Source organism: Lithobates pipiens, unplaced genomic scaffold (genome assembly GCF_037356315.1).
Source record: "Lithobates pipiens isolate NorthernLeopardFrog02 unplaced genomic scaffold, aLitPip1_a1.2 Scaffold_19, whole genome shotgun sequence".
Classification (NCBI taxonomy): domain Eukaryota; kingdom Metazoa; phylum Chordata; class Amphibia; order Anura; family Ranidae; genus Lithobates; species Lithobates pipiens.
In genome coordinates this window covers 156127166-156144325 of record NW_027507764.1, presented here as the reverse complement: position 1 = coordinate 156144325, position 17160 = coordinate 156127166, and the positions used below count along the sequence as shown (strand labels likewise).

Here is a 17160-nt window from a genome sequence, read left to right as displayed (position 1 = left end):
CAAAGATAAAATTTATTCATTCAGCAGTTCCTGCGGATTAGCTGACCAGGGAGAGGAGGGAGTGGTATGTATGTGGTATCGCCATACTCAGGAGGAGTTGCAGAATGTATTTTGGGGTGTAATTGGAAGAAAGCTTATGCTGTGTGTGAAAAATAACTTGTTATGAAAATTCATAGTGCAGTAGAAAGCCTCTCCACCTGACTCATTTCCCTGTAAGAAGCATCTCCGTTCCCAGTCAATGCTTCTTACAAGGAAACACGTCGGGTGGAGAGACTTTGTGATGTCACCATGCACCAGTCTGCAGTTTGAAAATCCACGGCTGTGTTTGTATGGATTTCTTTGTTTGTTCATGTGCAATACTTGGAAACTGCACTATGAAGTTCTTTGAATTGTCATACATGCTGGAGAGCAATATAGCAGATCGAATAGAAGCTTTGGAATTGCTTGAAAATCATTCCTTGTTCTCTGGATCAATTGTATCAGCACTTTAACATTGGAGCCAACAGAGTGGAATATCGCAGGTGATTACTGTGTTAATCAAGCGTGTCAGATCCCTATAATCTGAGGTCCACCTTGTCTGATAAGAGGTCAATTGTTTTAATCTTTCTACATTGGGATGTAAAAGAGCTTACCTCTGAATATAGTGGATATCCATGCGTTGCACTGGAATTAAACATGGACCCGCACCATATTTAAATTTGTTAATTGAATTTGGACTTTAAAATCAAGGTTTTTTTCTTTAATTTTTTTTCAATTATTTTTTCACTGGTTGGTTGGTTATCACTTCTGGTTTTTCACAGAAATTTATATGGTAAAGCATAATTGAACAAGTTGAGTAGTTTAAGTAAATCAACCCCTAAGCCTAGTGTTGGTTAAATTCAAATATTAATAAGCAAAATGATACCATCAGCATTTTTTAATGTTAGATTGTTTGATACCTATGACTATTGACAAATTTGAGCTAACAAAGTAAAACAAGGCCAACTCTTATTGTGTAAAGTTGTTTATTTGAAAAGTCTAGCAACATATACTGTGTACAGACATCTCTGTGCAGCAGGAAGTTACAGCTAATGGTTCACAGGTCCAGGTCAAAAAAAAATAAAAAAATCGCACCTTTTTTATTTTATTTTTTGCCCCCATCCATTCTTTCCACATTGATAGAAAAAGTGGTTTAATTCAGACAGATATCATCTATTACTTAAAACAATTGTATCATTATTTTAGGTGCCATTCATCAGTTATCACAGACACATCAATAACTTTGTAGAAAAAAGTCCTCTCAGCATGTCTTAAAATAAAACTACCTATATTACATTTTCAAATTCTACATGTATACATTCAGCGAAGTTTAAGCAGAAAGTTGAAAGTGAATTTTCTAGTTTCTAAAGAATCCCAGACAAGAATACAGGCTCCTATGAATGCTAGGCTCACTTTACCCTACGATTTACTCTATATAGAGAAGTCATCTTCTGTTGTATCTTTGCAGGAAAAAAATGGTAATCTTACTCTATTATAGTACATTGTTTTTAGAGTATTTAATTGAACTGAATAAACAGAAATCACATAGTATAGAACATACAAATGCACAAAGAATGTTCCCTCCTCGGTCAAAGGGCGGCTCTGGAATACCATTCTGTCTGACTGAACCCAAAGCTGAGGAGGAGTTTAGTCATGGTTAAACCTAGGGCTGCCCATCTGGGGCACAGCTTGTCAAATATAATTTTTTTTCTTGGACACTTAGCGATGTGTTGCAAATACATAGCTAAAGACTTATGTTGTCCCTAATTGATACTTTAGTATCCAACAAATATTGCCAGGTTGAAGCACGAGATAACTATTACTACCCTTGGACTCCACAAATAGGATCTCTCTGGCTGAGCCCATGTTCCCCCATCTTGTTGAAGTAGTCAACCTCCATAAAGGTATTTGAGCCCTTGTTCCCTCGTCTTGTTGAAGTAGTCAACCCCCATAAAAGGTATTTGAGCCCTTGTTCCCTCATCTTTTTGAAGCAGTTGACCCCCATAAAGGAATTGATGAAATATACTAGTGAGTGTGACTAAAGTGTGACTAAATCATATGTTAGAAAATGTTAAACAGATGGGGTTAATGGCAAATTCAAAGAGGTCACATCACTGGAACACTGCAGATAAAAATGTAGTTGATCAGTGCTTCAACCCACCAATCTCCTTGTATTGATGGACTTGGTTTTGACTACAGGTTTGCCCTACAAGGTAAATCTATGGGTTAGCCTAGGCCATTGATGGCGAACCTTGGCACCCCAGATGTTTTGGAACTACATTTCCCATGATGCCCATGCACTCTGCAGTGTAGTTGAGCACCATGGGAAATGTAGTTCCAAAACATCTGGGGTGCAAGGTTCACCATCACTGGCCTAGGCTATATGCAGTTGGTCATAGCATTTGTAAATAAGTGATTCTCCCTGATCATTAAATTTATTTCCTACTACAATATACACAATTACAGACAACAGCAACATGAAAAACAGAAAATAGTAGAATCGCATAATTTGGTAATGCCCAAAAATCAGTGTTCATTTTTTTACAAAAGCATCACAATTCACTGGTAATTTTAGTCTTTTCTTATTTTAAAAATAATAATTACTATGGGAGGTTAGATGACAGATGCTGCAGAAACAATGATAGATGTATTTTATAGAAATAGAGGCATCACGCACAGAAAGCAATTTGATTGATACATTTAAACTTGCACTTCAAAATGTTAACAGGAATATGGTTGGCAGCTATGGGCATTAACACGTCTGCTTCTTCACCTTTATAGAGAATGGCCCTGATTAATTAAAGGGGTTGTAAACCCCCAAGGTTTTTTTACCTTAATGCATTCTATGCAATAAGATGAAAAAAAACTCCTGTGATGCAGCAGCCCCCCTTTTTACTTACCTGAACCTGGTCTTTCCAGTGACGGGGGCGAGCACATCAGCTCCAGCCGGTGTCTTGGGTCCTGATTGGATAGATTGATAGCAGCACAGCCATTGGCTCCCGCGGCTGTCAATCAAATCCAATGACGCGTAAGCCTGGGGGAGGGGCCGAGTACTGCAGTGTGTGTCAATGGACGCAGCAACAGGACACGGGAGTGTGCCCACATGAGAGTGGCTCTCTAACGGGGCACTTAAGAAGAGGAGGAGCCAGGAGCACCACTGAGGGACTCCAGAAGAGGAGGATAAGAGCCACTCTGTGCAAAACCAACTGCATGGAGGAGGTAAGTATGACAATATGTTTGTTTTTTTTAAACAAACCTTTACATATCCTTTAAGATGAAATACCGCTTAAAGCACCTAAAAACTATTTTTTTCAGGTACTTATATAGCGCAATCAATTTACGCAGCGCTTTACATATACATTCACATCAGTCCCTGCCCTCAAGGAGCTTACAAGCTAAGGTCCCTAACACACATTCATACATACTAGGGCCAATTTAGACAGGATCCGATTAACCTACCAGCATGTCTTTAGAGTGTGGGAGGAAACCGGAGTACCTGGAGGAAACCCACGCAAGCACAAGTAGAACATGCAAACTCCAGGCAGATAGTGCCATGGTCGGAATTCAAACCAGCGACCCTTTTTGCTGCTAGGTGAAAGTGCTAACCACCACACCACTGAGTTGCCCATTCTGCCATTCTCACATTCCGTGCTGCCCCTCTGTTCATTTTATACGTAATTTCAGCATACCTTAATTGCCGTTTAGCACACCCCAAGGGCCACGGTAGCTTAATAAATAATTAAGGGTAATTCCTGTAAGAAAAACAGACAGCAGCTGATATATACTTTGACAAATTTTCTTTAAGGATAGACAACATTAGGCTTCATGTACACCCTGCCTACATTCACTGTGGCAAAACTTAAGGTGTGGCAAAATTGCACCGCGATTTTACATCTTCACATGGCCAGCAGTGAAAATTTTCCTTTACGGAACGTAATTCTTCCGTGTTTAGGAGAGGGAGGTTGAACCTCACCTAACTGCAGCAGCTCCTAAACTCTGCTAAAAGCAATAGGGGGTTATTTACGAAAAGCAAATACACTTTACACTACAAGTGCAAACTACAAGGGCAAAGTGCCCTTGAAACTGCACTGAAAGTCAACTTGGAAGTGCAGTCGCTGTAAATCTGAGGGGTAGATCTGAAATGAGGGGAAGCACTGCTGATTTTATCATCCAAACATGTGTAAGCTAAAATGCTGTTTTTTATTTTCCTTGCATGTCCCCCTTGGATCTACAGCCACTGCACTTCCAACTTGTAGTGCAAGGTGGATTTGCCTTTCGTAAATAACCCCCTATGTGTACATAATAACCAAAACTAGAGCGTGCAAAATCTATTGCAGCTCTGCATAGAAACCTTCATGGTTTTATTGCCAAAGCTTAATTGAACAAGCTAGAAGCGGATTGGCAACCATGCACAGCTGCACCAGATTCTGAGTGCACCAGTGTTTGTAAATCTCCCCCATAGGCTTTGGGGTTGAGTTTAGGAGCTTTGGCAAAGAAAATACCAAAAGCTCCTAAACTCAAGTTTAGGAGCTGCTAGTGTGCATGGAGCCTTATTGCACCAATTAGGTTACATGTTGCTTTTTTTAAGGGTTTCAAACTAAAACTTGTGAGCAAAACATATAGGTTTTATCATATATCTTTAGACTGGTGCAATAATGTGAGCTATATACAACGTTAGCATTATGAAAGTGTTTCCCAGCCTGCTATAGACTTCACTCACCAACAGATAAGCAGTCTCTTGAAAAAAAAAAAAAAAGTGAAGTTATCTCCTTTGACTCTTTCAATGTCCACTAAAAGCCTTGTCAATAACTATCATGTGTAACAAGCAACACAGACAGCAGGTCACAGAGAAGAACGAGAGGAGTCAACTGCATTTTACAAATAGTTGTCAGTGGGGGGTTATTTACTAAACCTGGAAAAGTACAAAATCGGTGCAACTCTGCATAGAAACCAACCAGCTTCCAAGTTTTATTGCCAAAGCTTGCGTGAACAAGCTGAATTTTAGAAGCTGATTGGCTACCATGCACCGCTGCACCAGAATCCAAGTGCACCCGTTTTAGTAGATCTCCCCCAAATGCGTAACTTGCACTTGCTTCAAGAGACAAATTAGCTAAAAAAAAAAGAAAACGACTGCCTTCTAGAGGAACCACTTAAATATATATCAAAGTGTGATAATATACTTTATTTTTAATGCTGCCTGTGTGTAGCTCTTAGCAATAAATAAAATCAATATAAAAAGATTGTAACAAAAATGTAAAACACAATCCAGTTTCTGCTTTAAAACTGTCTGTTACTTTAAAACATAATGGTATACACCAGGGATATGCAATTAGCGGACCTCCAGCTGTTGCAGAACTACAATTCCCATGAGGCATAGCAAGACTCTGACAGCCACAAGCATGACACCCAGAGGCATGATGGGATTTGCAGTTTTGCAACAGCTGGAGGTCCGCTAATAGCAGATCCCTGGCATACACTCTTGGAGCCCTTGGTGTTTGGTTCAACAAATCACAACTTAACACACAAATGTCCTCAAAGTATCATAGCAAAAAATGACCCACGTGCACTAAAAGTGTCTTAAGGTCTTGTAAAAATAGATAAAAATAAAATAAAATAAAAAGATTCACATCGTGAAAAGCGTCCGCATTTCACTAATGCTTTTGAGAAACTAAGCAGAAAGCAATCTAACACCACTATTCAGAATATAATATTTACTAATGGGAGGAGAAGAGAGCGCTCAACAGACTAGGATCCACAGGAGAAAGATTTGGAATACAGAATAATACTGAAATAGGTGAAATAAATAAAAATAAACAGGTGAAATAGAACCAGGACAGTAGTAGACATCTTTTTATATACAAGGTCAATTGGGAACCAGGGATAGAGGCTATTGATTTGGTTAGGGAATGCAGCAAATGTGGTAGGTATAGTTAATAATGTTTAGCAGCACCTACTCATGACTGATTATCAAGCCTCTTAGTGTATATTTCCTGAGATATATCTCTGAGCTAAATTCTAAAGCATTGGGTTGTGCTGAACAAGATCATACTATGGCAATGTCTGAAATGTCTGACTTGTCCCTGTTCTGCCATACTCTCTGGCACATAGACCATCATTATCAGCAGCTCCATAACCTATAGAACTATACATCAGACGTTGCTGTCATTAAAAAATATCTATGTATCCTCATACATAATAGTATGATGAGTAGCTGAATGCAGCACTTTGTTTTGGGTTAGCAGCCATTGTAGCTTATGGAGAAGTATACCTTTGGACCTGTTTGATTGCATAGTGTATGGCCATCTTTAAGTACATGGGAAGGAGTGGATGGAGACACTCAGCTGTCATTGCTCTTGTGTAAACACACTAGTTTTTGCTTTTAGCCCCCATTCACACCTAGCGTAGAGGGAGTGCATATTTTTGGCACATTTTTCCTATGATGTGTATAGGAAAGCCAATTTTTTTTTTTAACGGGCTGCCCTAAACTCAATAAATACGGCAAAGTAGCTCATGGAGTATTCTGCTGTATTGCGGTTTGCGCATTTTTTACTGTGCATTTTGCAAAGTTTACTTTAGTGTTTGGGGTGCCATTAACGATTAAGTTCACTTAAGGTGTATAAAGATGGTCACACACTATACAATTTGATTATACGATCTCCTTTAGATTTATTAAACCTTTATATAGGAGGATGCGTCTATCTTTCCACCCCACTGTATCCAATCAGGCAGGCCCTTGGACTTGTTAACTGACAATGTTTGCATGTAACTACAGAGGTGGATGGGAGCAAACTCCTGGAGGGAAAGGGCAAGTATAGAATGTGCGTTAGTAAGGTCAGCTGCTGAAGTACTTCCTTCTAATGGTTTTCATGTCCCAAAGACCAGGACGAATACCAGGAAGCCATGGTGAAGTTTTCTATCAGAGACACTGGAGGCTGGAGTATGCATGCTCTAGAACAGTGGTCTCCAAACTGTGGCCCTTTGGTTGCCTTTCTCTGGCCCTTGGGACACTATTTCACCAACTGACACCAATGATGGGGCACCATTCCCCTTACTGACCCAATCAATAGGGCACCATTTTTTCCATTAACACTAATGATGGGGAATTCATACTGGGCCATTTTCTACACCCCTAGCCACAGTCTGCCCCCCCTAAAGCCTGAAAGACAGTAAACTGGCCCTTGGCCTAGAAAGTTTGGAGACCCTTGCTCTAGAATATAGAGAAAGCATTTTATATTCTGCAGTAGAGGTACATTGATGGTATATTGGTACATAGGGAAGCTGGAATTTAGAACAAAAACAGTTGAACTTAGCCTTTAACCTTTTTAAAATACAAAAGCTTTTAGTATGCTCCTCTCTGATTTAATTTCACTTGTTAAAGCCCTACGTTTCCTGACTTCATTCAAAAGCTCTGCAAACTGCTATTCGGAATCTAATTAGGCAAATTCAGTTTCCAGTAAGAGAACTCTCATCGGACAGGGGGTGGCGGTTGGTGGAGTTTAGTCATACAAGCAACAAAAGTCCAACACCAGTGACATAGTGAAACTCAGAGAGAGAGGCACAGAAAATGCTTGCAGCACAGGGCAGACTCCATCCCCTCCAACCTTCCTGCCCATAGAAATAACAAAAGGCATTAGGGATGATTTGCTAAAGGCAAATAGGCTGTTCGCTTTGCAAAGGAATTTTCACTTGACAAGGGAATTTTTTTGATTAGATTAGTGAATGAAGTGAAGCTCTGCTGACAGACATCCATAATCTAACAATGTGCAAGCAAGTTATATATATATATATATATATATATATATATATATATATATATATATACACACACACACACTTACAAAAGTATTGGGACACCCGCCTTTACACGCATATGAACTTTAATGGCATCCCAGCCGCCGTCCGTAGGGTTCAATATTGAATTGGCCCACCCTTTGCGGTTATAACAGCTTCAACTGTTCTGGGAAGGCTGTCCACAGGGTTAAGGAGTAACTGTCTATGGGAATGTTTGACTGTTCTTCCATAAGCGCATTTGTTCATCCATGTCTTTATGAACCTTGCTTTGTGCACTGGTCCAAATAATTTGGTAGAGGGGGGATTATGGTTTGGAGTTGTTTTGTATGTGTTGGGCTTGGCCCCTTAGTTCCAGTGAACGGAACTCTTAATGCGTCAGCATAACAACACATTTTGGACAATTTCATGCTCCCAACTTTGTGAAACAGTTTGGGGATGGCCCCTTCCTGTTCCATGATGACTGCGCATCAGTGCACAAAGCCCATAAAGACACGGGTGAGTTTGGTGTGGAGGAACTTTGGGATGAATTAATTCGGAGACTGAGAGCCAGGCCTTCTCCTCCACATCAGTGCCTGACCTCACAAAGGTGCTTCTGGAAGAATGGTCAAACATTCCCATAGACACATGCCTAAACGTTGTGGACAGCCTTCCCAGAAGAGTTGAAGCTTGGGTGGGCCAACTCAACATTGAACCCTACAGAATAAGACTGGGAGCCATTAAAGTTCATGTGCTCAGTTCAGGTTGGTGTGTGTGTGTGTGTGTGTGTGTGTGTGTGTGTGTGTGTGTGTGTGTGTGTGTGTGTGTGTGTGTGTGTGTGTGTGTGTGTGTGTGTGTGTGTGTTTTACTATGAAATTAGTTGCCAACTAGACATATTTACGCAAGTAGTGGTAATGTAAAATGTTCTGTCTAGAATTGAAGATGCACGACTTACATAGTTCTAAAATGATATATAAGCACATGCTGTGCTGTATGAGATTCAGGAGCAATTGAACAAGCATTTAAACTGAGAAATCAGGGCATGGATTTAATCTATAAAGGAACAATTCTGTCCACAGCAGGTAAAAACAAATATAAGAGAACTGTATAAAATAAACAGAAATATGATCAGTCAAAAACATAGAAAAAGGAAGAAATTGTTAAACCCACTAGAAGAAAAGCCCATTTTTTTAAGTATCAGTGACAGGAAGGAAATATATTATGTTGATTGAGACCTAGGTATAGCAAATAATTAAAAAAATTACTTTGACCGGGAAGGTGCTGTGGACATAGCCCATCTTCATTTCAAGCACAGCATTTGATATGGTTGCACAAAATGAGCAAAGAGCGGAGCCAGGCAGTGAGGAAAGCAAAATTATAGGGTGCGTCACCCAAGATATCACCAGCAGTAGGAAGGAAGAAGACATTCCTACTGATAGATCTTAGTTAGATTTAATTTAGAATACAGCATCCAGTTCTGGAGATCTGACTTACAAAAAGATATTAATAAAAAGACAGAATGAGTACAAAGATGAACAACAAAAATGGTCAAAGGTCTGAGGCATGAGGGAAACCTATAAATACATTTAGTGTGTATAAGGTTCAGGAGGACAGTATTTTCCATATGAAGCGAAGATCAAAAATACGAGGACATGACCTCAAACTAGCAGGAGGAAAGTTCAAATTAACCTTATAAATTATTTTACTGAAAGCATAGTTGATGCTTAAAACAGATTTAATAGAGCAAGTTTTAAAATATGCTTGGGACAAACATAGATCTGAAAACTCAGCCAAAAAGGTTAAAAGAAAATTGAAATAGAGGCAGATTTGATAGACTACTTATGCCGCATACACACGACCGGACTTTTCGACGGACTAGGTCCCACTGTCTTCCCGACGGACTTTCGGCGGACTTTCCGAACGAACTGACTTGGCCACACACAAGCACACCAAAGTCTGATGGATTTGAACGTGATGACATACGACCGGACTAGAATAAGGAAGTTCATAGCCAGTAGCCAATAGCTGACCTAGCGTCAGTTTTCATCCATCGTCCTAGCATACAGATGAACTGATTTTTCAACCAGACTCAAGTCTGTTGGAAAGATTTGTAATGTTTTATTTCTAGGTCCGTCTGACTTTTGGGGAAAAAAAGTCTGCTGGAGCCCATACACGATCGTAATATGTGACGGATTCATTCCGTCGGACCTAGTCCGTCGAAAAGTCCGGTCACGTGTACATGGCATTAGTAATTTTCTGCCTCTCTACATTTCTATATTGCCACGTTCTTGAACATGATTGAGAACATTCTAAATAAAAATCAAAAAAACTACTGCAGCTTAACCTTTTTTAAAGACTGATCAAGATTTGTCAAAAGCAAGTTGTCAAATGACAAAGTGAAAATAAAAAAATAAATCACAGAGCTGTTGCCCACTCTCTAACCATTGTACCCTGTAATGCCCTGTACACACGATAGGATTTTCCAACAACAAAATACATGTTTTTTTTCTGACGGATGTTAACTCAAACTTGTCTTGCATACACAGGATCACACAAAGTTGGTCGGAAATTCCGAACGCCAAGAACGTGGTGACGTACAACGCATACGACGAGCCGAGAAAAATTAAGTTCAATAGCCAGTGCTGCTCTTCTGCTTGATTCCCAGCATGTATGGTACTTTGTGCGTCGGAATTGTGTACACACGATCGGAATTTCCGACAACGGATTTTGTTGTCGGAAAACTTGAGAACCAGCTCTCAAATTTTGTGTGACGGAAATTCCAGTGGACAATGTCCGATGGAGCCTACACACGGTCAGAATTTCCGACAACAAGCTCCTATCACACATTTTCCATTGGAAAATCCGATCGTGTGTACGGGGCATAACAGTTTACTACTCTTTCAAACAAATTTGTGTACTACTTGGCTCATGCAGTTTTCTAAGAAATGAGCAGATGTAACTTTGGCGGTTTTCCTCTTAAAAAAGAATTTATAATAAAAAAATGAACAAAATCACAAAGGAATAAGCATGTTTATAGTTGCACATTGTCCGAGGGATGTCTGTTTTCGTGTAAAATAGCAGAGGAATTCTGATTAACTTTGGCTCAACATGAAAATCGGCCACCCCTACTCTTATTGCAATTACTTTTTTATTTAATTTCAGCTCTTTTGGTATGATGCAGTAGATTTCGCCTTGACCTAAGTGTGCCATTGCATTCAAATATACATAGTATTTTTTTTTTTAAAGCATTGGAAGGGTTTTAATAAAAAAAGAATAGCTGAATGTTTATGGCACATGAATGAAGCAGGATAAACCCAATGTAATACAATAAATAAATAAGAAAAGATGAATAAGAAATAGCTTGCTCCCAAACTGAAATAATTATTGATCAGTTAAATATTACACAGCGTTTTATCAAATGCAAAGTTTTAAAATCTATTTTAAAAATATAAAAAATATTTGACTTTTTTTTTTTTTTTTGGTGCAAAGGGTCAGTGTACTAAAGGTAATTTTTTTAAACTTGTGTATATAGGTTAAAGACCAACAGGGGAGATCAATTCACATTTAAAATTAAGCCTACAAGATTTTACACTATTATTTTGCAGAAAGGGTATCACAATTAGATTTTTTTTTTTTTTTGATTTTTTTTTTAACATAACATTAAAATGCAGCCACTTAGCAGAGAATTTCCATGAAAATGGCTTGGTAACATACATCACCAAGACACGGCTAGCCCTCTAAAATGGGTAGTCTGGTAACCCAATGGATGAAAAGGACTTGTGCAATAAGATCACTTTTAAAAGCCCTATACATCACAACCAGATACCTAAAGATTATAAAGATACATAAAAAGCTGAACTAACTTTGTCGCACTGGGCCTTGTGCACAAAAATTATCTAAAAACAAGTGTTTGCAATGTTCATAACGAATAGCTTTTTTCCAAAGCAGATTTGAAAATAAAAGCAATGATTAATTGCTATTAGAAACGCAAACACTTACCTTTCAGATAGTTTTCATATGCAAGACCTAAAGCTAGAGATACACTTATGATATTTAGGTCATTATACTAAAACTGATAGTAATTAATCACTACACAGATAGAACAACGGTTGCCTGTGCTATAAGCCACACACGTATCATGTATTAGTGATTAATCTCTCCGTAGTTTTGGTTGAACACTACTTCAGGGCACTTGTATAATTTACACCACTAGGAACCATTTGTTCCATCTGTCTAGCTACTACACACTAGTGATTTTAATATCAAAACTGAGTTACTAAAAGTCATGCATGTAGCTCTAGCCTAATTGTTACTTCTTGGTTGCATAAACCTCATGTCTTACTAATATTGCATGATGTTATTTTTGCTTGTTCTTATTTAGCAGCAAAGCAACAAAATACATATGTAAGGGTCAGACCTTCAAAAAAAAGACCAACCCCACTTCAAGGTAAGCACAGTGATTTTAATATTTTTTCCCTTTTCTAGATATAAAGCGCATACCTTATCTACTCCATTTCAAAACCTGACACATTGGGTGCCTCATGTATAAAAAAATGTGGAAATGAAGCATATGGCCCATAGCAACCAGATTTTTAAAGTGTATCTAAACCCAAAACATAATATATCGCAGCTTAGCTGTCCTTAGATACTGTGACTCTATCAGTTTTCTTTCTTCAGGCATTTTCTTACTTTATTTGTATCTGGTAATGCTGAAAATAACACCCTTCCTGTCCCTGGGTGGCTACACTTACTCCTCCATTGTATCTTTGAAGGGAACTGTGGTTGTCACCCAGGATTAACTTCAAGTATGTTTTCCTTTCTTCATTTCTATGACAGGTTTGCTGGGGAGATCAGTTGTTTACAGAGAAAAGATTCCATTTCATCTCACAAGACGTAATAAGGACACAGCATTTCCGACAACATTTCTGTACTTGCTGAAAATGTTCTTAGTCTGCAAAAAGAAAACTAACGTAGCCATCACATCTAAGTTATAGTAAACTACAATAGATGAAATGTTTGCCGCTGGATATAAACATCCTTTCATTTTATCTGTAGCTTGTACTAGATAAGCAGCAAGATTAATTGCTATGAAAAACACCCCCATTTTCTCTCTTTTATTTCTTTAGATTTCATACATGTATTGTATTCTATTGTAAAAAAAAAAAAAAAAAAAATCTTTAACAAAAAATAAATTCTGCACATATCTGAAAGTAGTAATACGAAAGGGCATTACTGTTGTTTTTCGCCTGGACTTGCCATAGCTGTCACCTGCCCAACAGTTTTTTTTCAATATTTTAAGTACATTTACATTTAAGTCACTGAGTTTGACTAGCAATAAGCCAATTCCATGGTGGGAGGCTTCAATGTAATAAATGTTTGCAGCATAAGTTTTTTTTTTATATATATAATTTTCAAAAATATAATCCATTAGTAAATGTACCAGTAGCTCTGGGTATGTTGTACATATTATAAATCTTTTATACTATCTGTTTCAGCTCCCTTCACAGGTTAAAATATTGCGAGAAAGCTGATATATATATTTATATTTTTTTTTTCTGTAATGCTCTAAACTAGGAATATTTACAGTCTCCAAACACTTGACGTGTTAGTAAAACATGATATCATGTACACATAAATACAGAAACGATAAGAGAAAATACACTCAACATGCACGCTAAGAATCTGTGTGACAGACAACAATTCAGATCTTGGCAGAGGCACATATCGATTCCATGAAGAATTAAGAAATGATGATGAGATACGTGCTTCTTCTAAGTGACCAGTGTCTACATATCTACTTCACACACACTTACATAGCTACATAGCACAAGGATAAGGATCTTTATTTTAGTCATGCAACTGCCATTTTCAAAAATCTTAATTTTAGTCATGAAACTGCCATTTTCAAATCTCTTTGGACTTTATATGGATAACACTTTTTTTTAAAAAGTATCGTTATCCTTGTGTTAGCTTTGTGAATTGCTCCTTACGTCTAATTTGTTTGGTGATTTAAAACCATTATATTATCCTGTATCTTACAGAGTCTCCTAGTCTTTTGATTTGTGCTCAACAACACTTTGCTGCATGCCAAACAAATGTGGAGCTTTAGTATTTTGTGCAAAATGCTACTTGTCTGCAGCACAGGGGATTTTTTTTTATATAGCTGAGGCAGTTTGTTTTCTTTTTTTTTTGTCGAGGGGCGGTCAACTAAAATGAGACAATTCATTAAAAAAATAATTTGTTCTTGCAGAACTTTCAATTAGTGTTATCCACTATGTCTGCCTGTCTTCAAAACTAATAAAACTAAATGATTTTAAAGCTCACACAACTGATATCACCGTACAGGCAGTCCCCGGGTTACAAACACCTGACCTATAAACAGGGGCGGACTGACAACTCATGGGGCCCCTGGGCAATGGGAGATTATGGAGCCCCCAGGCAATCAGAGATTATGGGGCCATATAGTATACAATCACACAGTATACACATACATGTACACACAGTATACACAGACATGTTTCTATTGGCTGAGAAGGTACTGGAGAGGTGGGGCAGCTATAATCTCTGGATTTTTAGACCAAAAGTATGTCAGTAAGGGACATTTCAGAGACAGATGTAAAAAAAAAAAAAAAAACACAGATTTTTACATACTGTCCCTGGTTTTACTGAGGCTGGCAACCCTGATGGGGTCCCTAGTGGCCCGGGGCCCTCGGGCAGTGCACAAGTGGCCAAATGGTCAGTTCGCCCCTGCTTACAAATGACTCCTACTTACAAACGGAGGGAGACAACAGGAAGTGAGAGGACATTTACCCCTAGCCCCTATGAAGGGAAATTCAGTCCTATAAAAGTTATTAATGTAAAAAGGTGTCTCCACTGGCGCTTTATCACCAATCCTTGTTTCCCCAACAACCCAAAATTTTCAAATTCCAAATGTCACAGGGACAGAAAGTGAGGTGAAATGTTCTGAACAGGGGCACAGACAGAAAAACAAATGTTATAGGGTGTTAACCCTTCCCAATGCTACCCAAAAAATTTAAAAATGATTCTTTTTCCTGGAGTTACACTTAAAAAAATTTACCTGTTCTGACTTGCATACAAATTCAACTTAAGAACAAATCTACAGACCCTATCTTGTTTGTAACCCGGGGACTACCTAAATATAGTAGTTTGAATGAGGTATGGAACGGATAGTTGTTGTTTTTTTGTTTTGTTTTTTACCTCAGGCAGCTAAGTGTAAGTAAACCCCTGACTTCATTGCACCAGTACCCTGCACACAACTCTCCATTTTGTGGACTAAGGCAACATTCATGACAATGAAGCCACCCAACTGTTTACATCGTTCCTTCTAAAGTATTGAGGCTGCAGTTTCGTGAATATAAGATAGACCCACAAAATGGAAGGCAGCAACGGTGCACATTTAAACAACTACTAATATTTATCTTGTGCCACAAATACCAGTAAAAACACCTCATTTGTCAGACAATATACAGTAGACATTACACACAATAGTTTTTATAGGCCTATGGGTGAATCTTGAAAGCCAGAAGCTCCTCGGAGTGCATGTTATTTAGAGAACGCAGGTCCGCTAACTTCAGGAGGAGTCTGGTAAAAGTGGAGGCCTCATTAGGATGGTTTTTCATGATTAAAGTCCTCAGGGCTCGGATCAGAGTCTCTTGCAAAGCTTCAACAGAGTTTACATTTTCAATACCAGAGCGATCTGAAGAAAGAGGACAAATATCTCCATCCTTTTAAAATCTATTTTAAAAATATCTATACGCATTTTAAAATAATGACCCAAATTAAATTACAATCCAGGGTATAAATTGGAAGAAAGTGCTTCATATACATGAAATAGTGCATAACATTATTGTCAAATGTTCTAATAACCCATGCAAACAACATGTAGGGGCTTAATTAAAACAGAGAGTGGATATTGCTATTTGCTGGATGCTGCAGTTTTTACTCCACACACCACTTTAAGTCATCCATTAATTGGAGGCAATGGTGGAGGATTGGGGAGCCTATTGTGTCTTACATAAAGCTGCAGAGAACACTGCCTATCAGGGGATGAGGTCAGTCAAATGATGTCACATGTATGATCTCTGTCCTAAATACAGCCTGAACGCTCATGTAACAAAGGTGCTGTAAGAAATACAAGAAAACTGAAGGCCTGTTCACACCACATGCAGTCCATTTTTTTTCTGCATCACAAAAACACGGATAGTAGGTCATGTGGTTTTCAATGGCATAGTTTACACCAGTGCGGTCAGTTCCAGTGCATTCCAGTAAAAAATGTAGAACATGCTGCATTTTTTCTGCACTGAACTGTACTGAAATATGGTAAAATGCCTCAAAAACACACCGGAACGCAAATGTCCCCATTTAAGGTGAAGAAAAAAAAGGAGGACTGGAAAAATGCACTGGAAAACATCAAAAACGCACGGGAAACGCATCAAAAACACACATCCAGAACAACATCCGGAGTGCGTTTCTATGGTGTTAACTGGCCCTAAAGGCAGGGAGGTTGATTTACTAAAGGCAAATATACTGCATACTGCAAGTGCAGTTGCTGATTTCTATCATTCAATCATGTGTAAGCAAAAATTAAGTTCTTCCCTTATTTTCCTTGCATGTGATTGGGTAGTCTTTGCAAAGTGAAGCTTTACCTCATTTAAGAAGCTCTGGAGGAAGTGCACTTGCAATGTACAGTATATTTACCTTTAGAAAATCAACCCCTTTGTTAATTGCCAGTTACACCCTCCTCCCAGAGTGTCAGTAATCAACCCTGAGCTCAGGCAGGAGATAGCTTACTCTTTATAAAGGGCCTTATGTAGATGAATAAATCTCCTGTTATTATTGTATTTTCCCTGTCAGCTGTAAATATACCGCAACAGTGTCTAAATCGGTTTGGTTGCAGACATGGTGTGACCGGAAATATTTCACCCAGCTCCTTTGATTTTTTTAATCAAGCGATTTCGGGCATGAGGTGGCTGGCAGGGTCACCCACTGAGTGAAATTTGGATTTCATCCAGTTCCTAATGAATCAACCAAACATGGCCAGCTTTACAGTCTGACACTGGGGGTGTTGATTTACTAAAACTGGAGGATGCAAAATCTAGTGCACTGTGCATGCTAGCCAATCAGCTTCTAACTTCAGCTTGTTCAATTAAGCTTGGACAAAAAAAAAAAAAAGCAAGTCGATTGGTTTCTATGAAGAGCTGCACCAGATTTTGCACTCTCCAGTTTTAGTAAATCCCCCCCAGGGTGACAACTACAGAAGAGAACACACAAAATAATACCTGAGAACTAAGACTGGACCATCATAAAAACTTAAGAGCAGAAATTTGGACTCCTAAAAATTATCTGCTCCTCCTG

At 38.6% G+C, this 17160-nt stretch overlaps 1 protein-coding gene across 3 annotated transcripts in view; it reads right to left on the bottom strand.

Moving 5' to 3' along the window:
• Nucleotides 1-987: 987 nt before the first annotated feature.
• Nucleotides 988-17160, bottom strand: part of NR1D2 (nuclear receptor subfamily 1 group D member 2) — a 54377-nt gene continuing 38204 nt past the window's right edge. The window contains exons 8-9 of one of the 3 annotated variants that reach the window (XR_013277549.1): nt 1965-15502; nt 988-1912 (exon numbers count right to left, since the gene is read on the bottom strand). Coding sequence is in view for 2 of the 3 variants with exons in the window: in XM_077491418.1 (XP_077347544.1) it covers nt 15306-15502 (197 nt within the window). In the remaining variant the exon portion in view is untranslated. Of the gene's footprint in view, nt 15503-17160 lie in introns of all 3 variants that reach the window. The other 2 variants (XM_077491419.1, XM_077491418.1) reach the window with 2 other exon arrangements.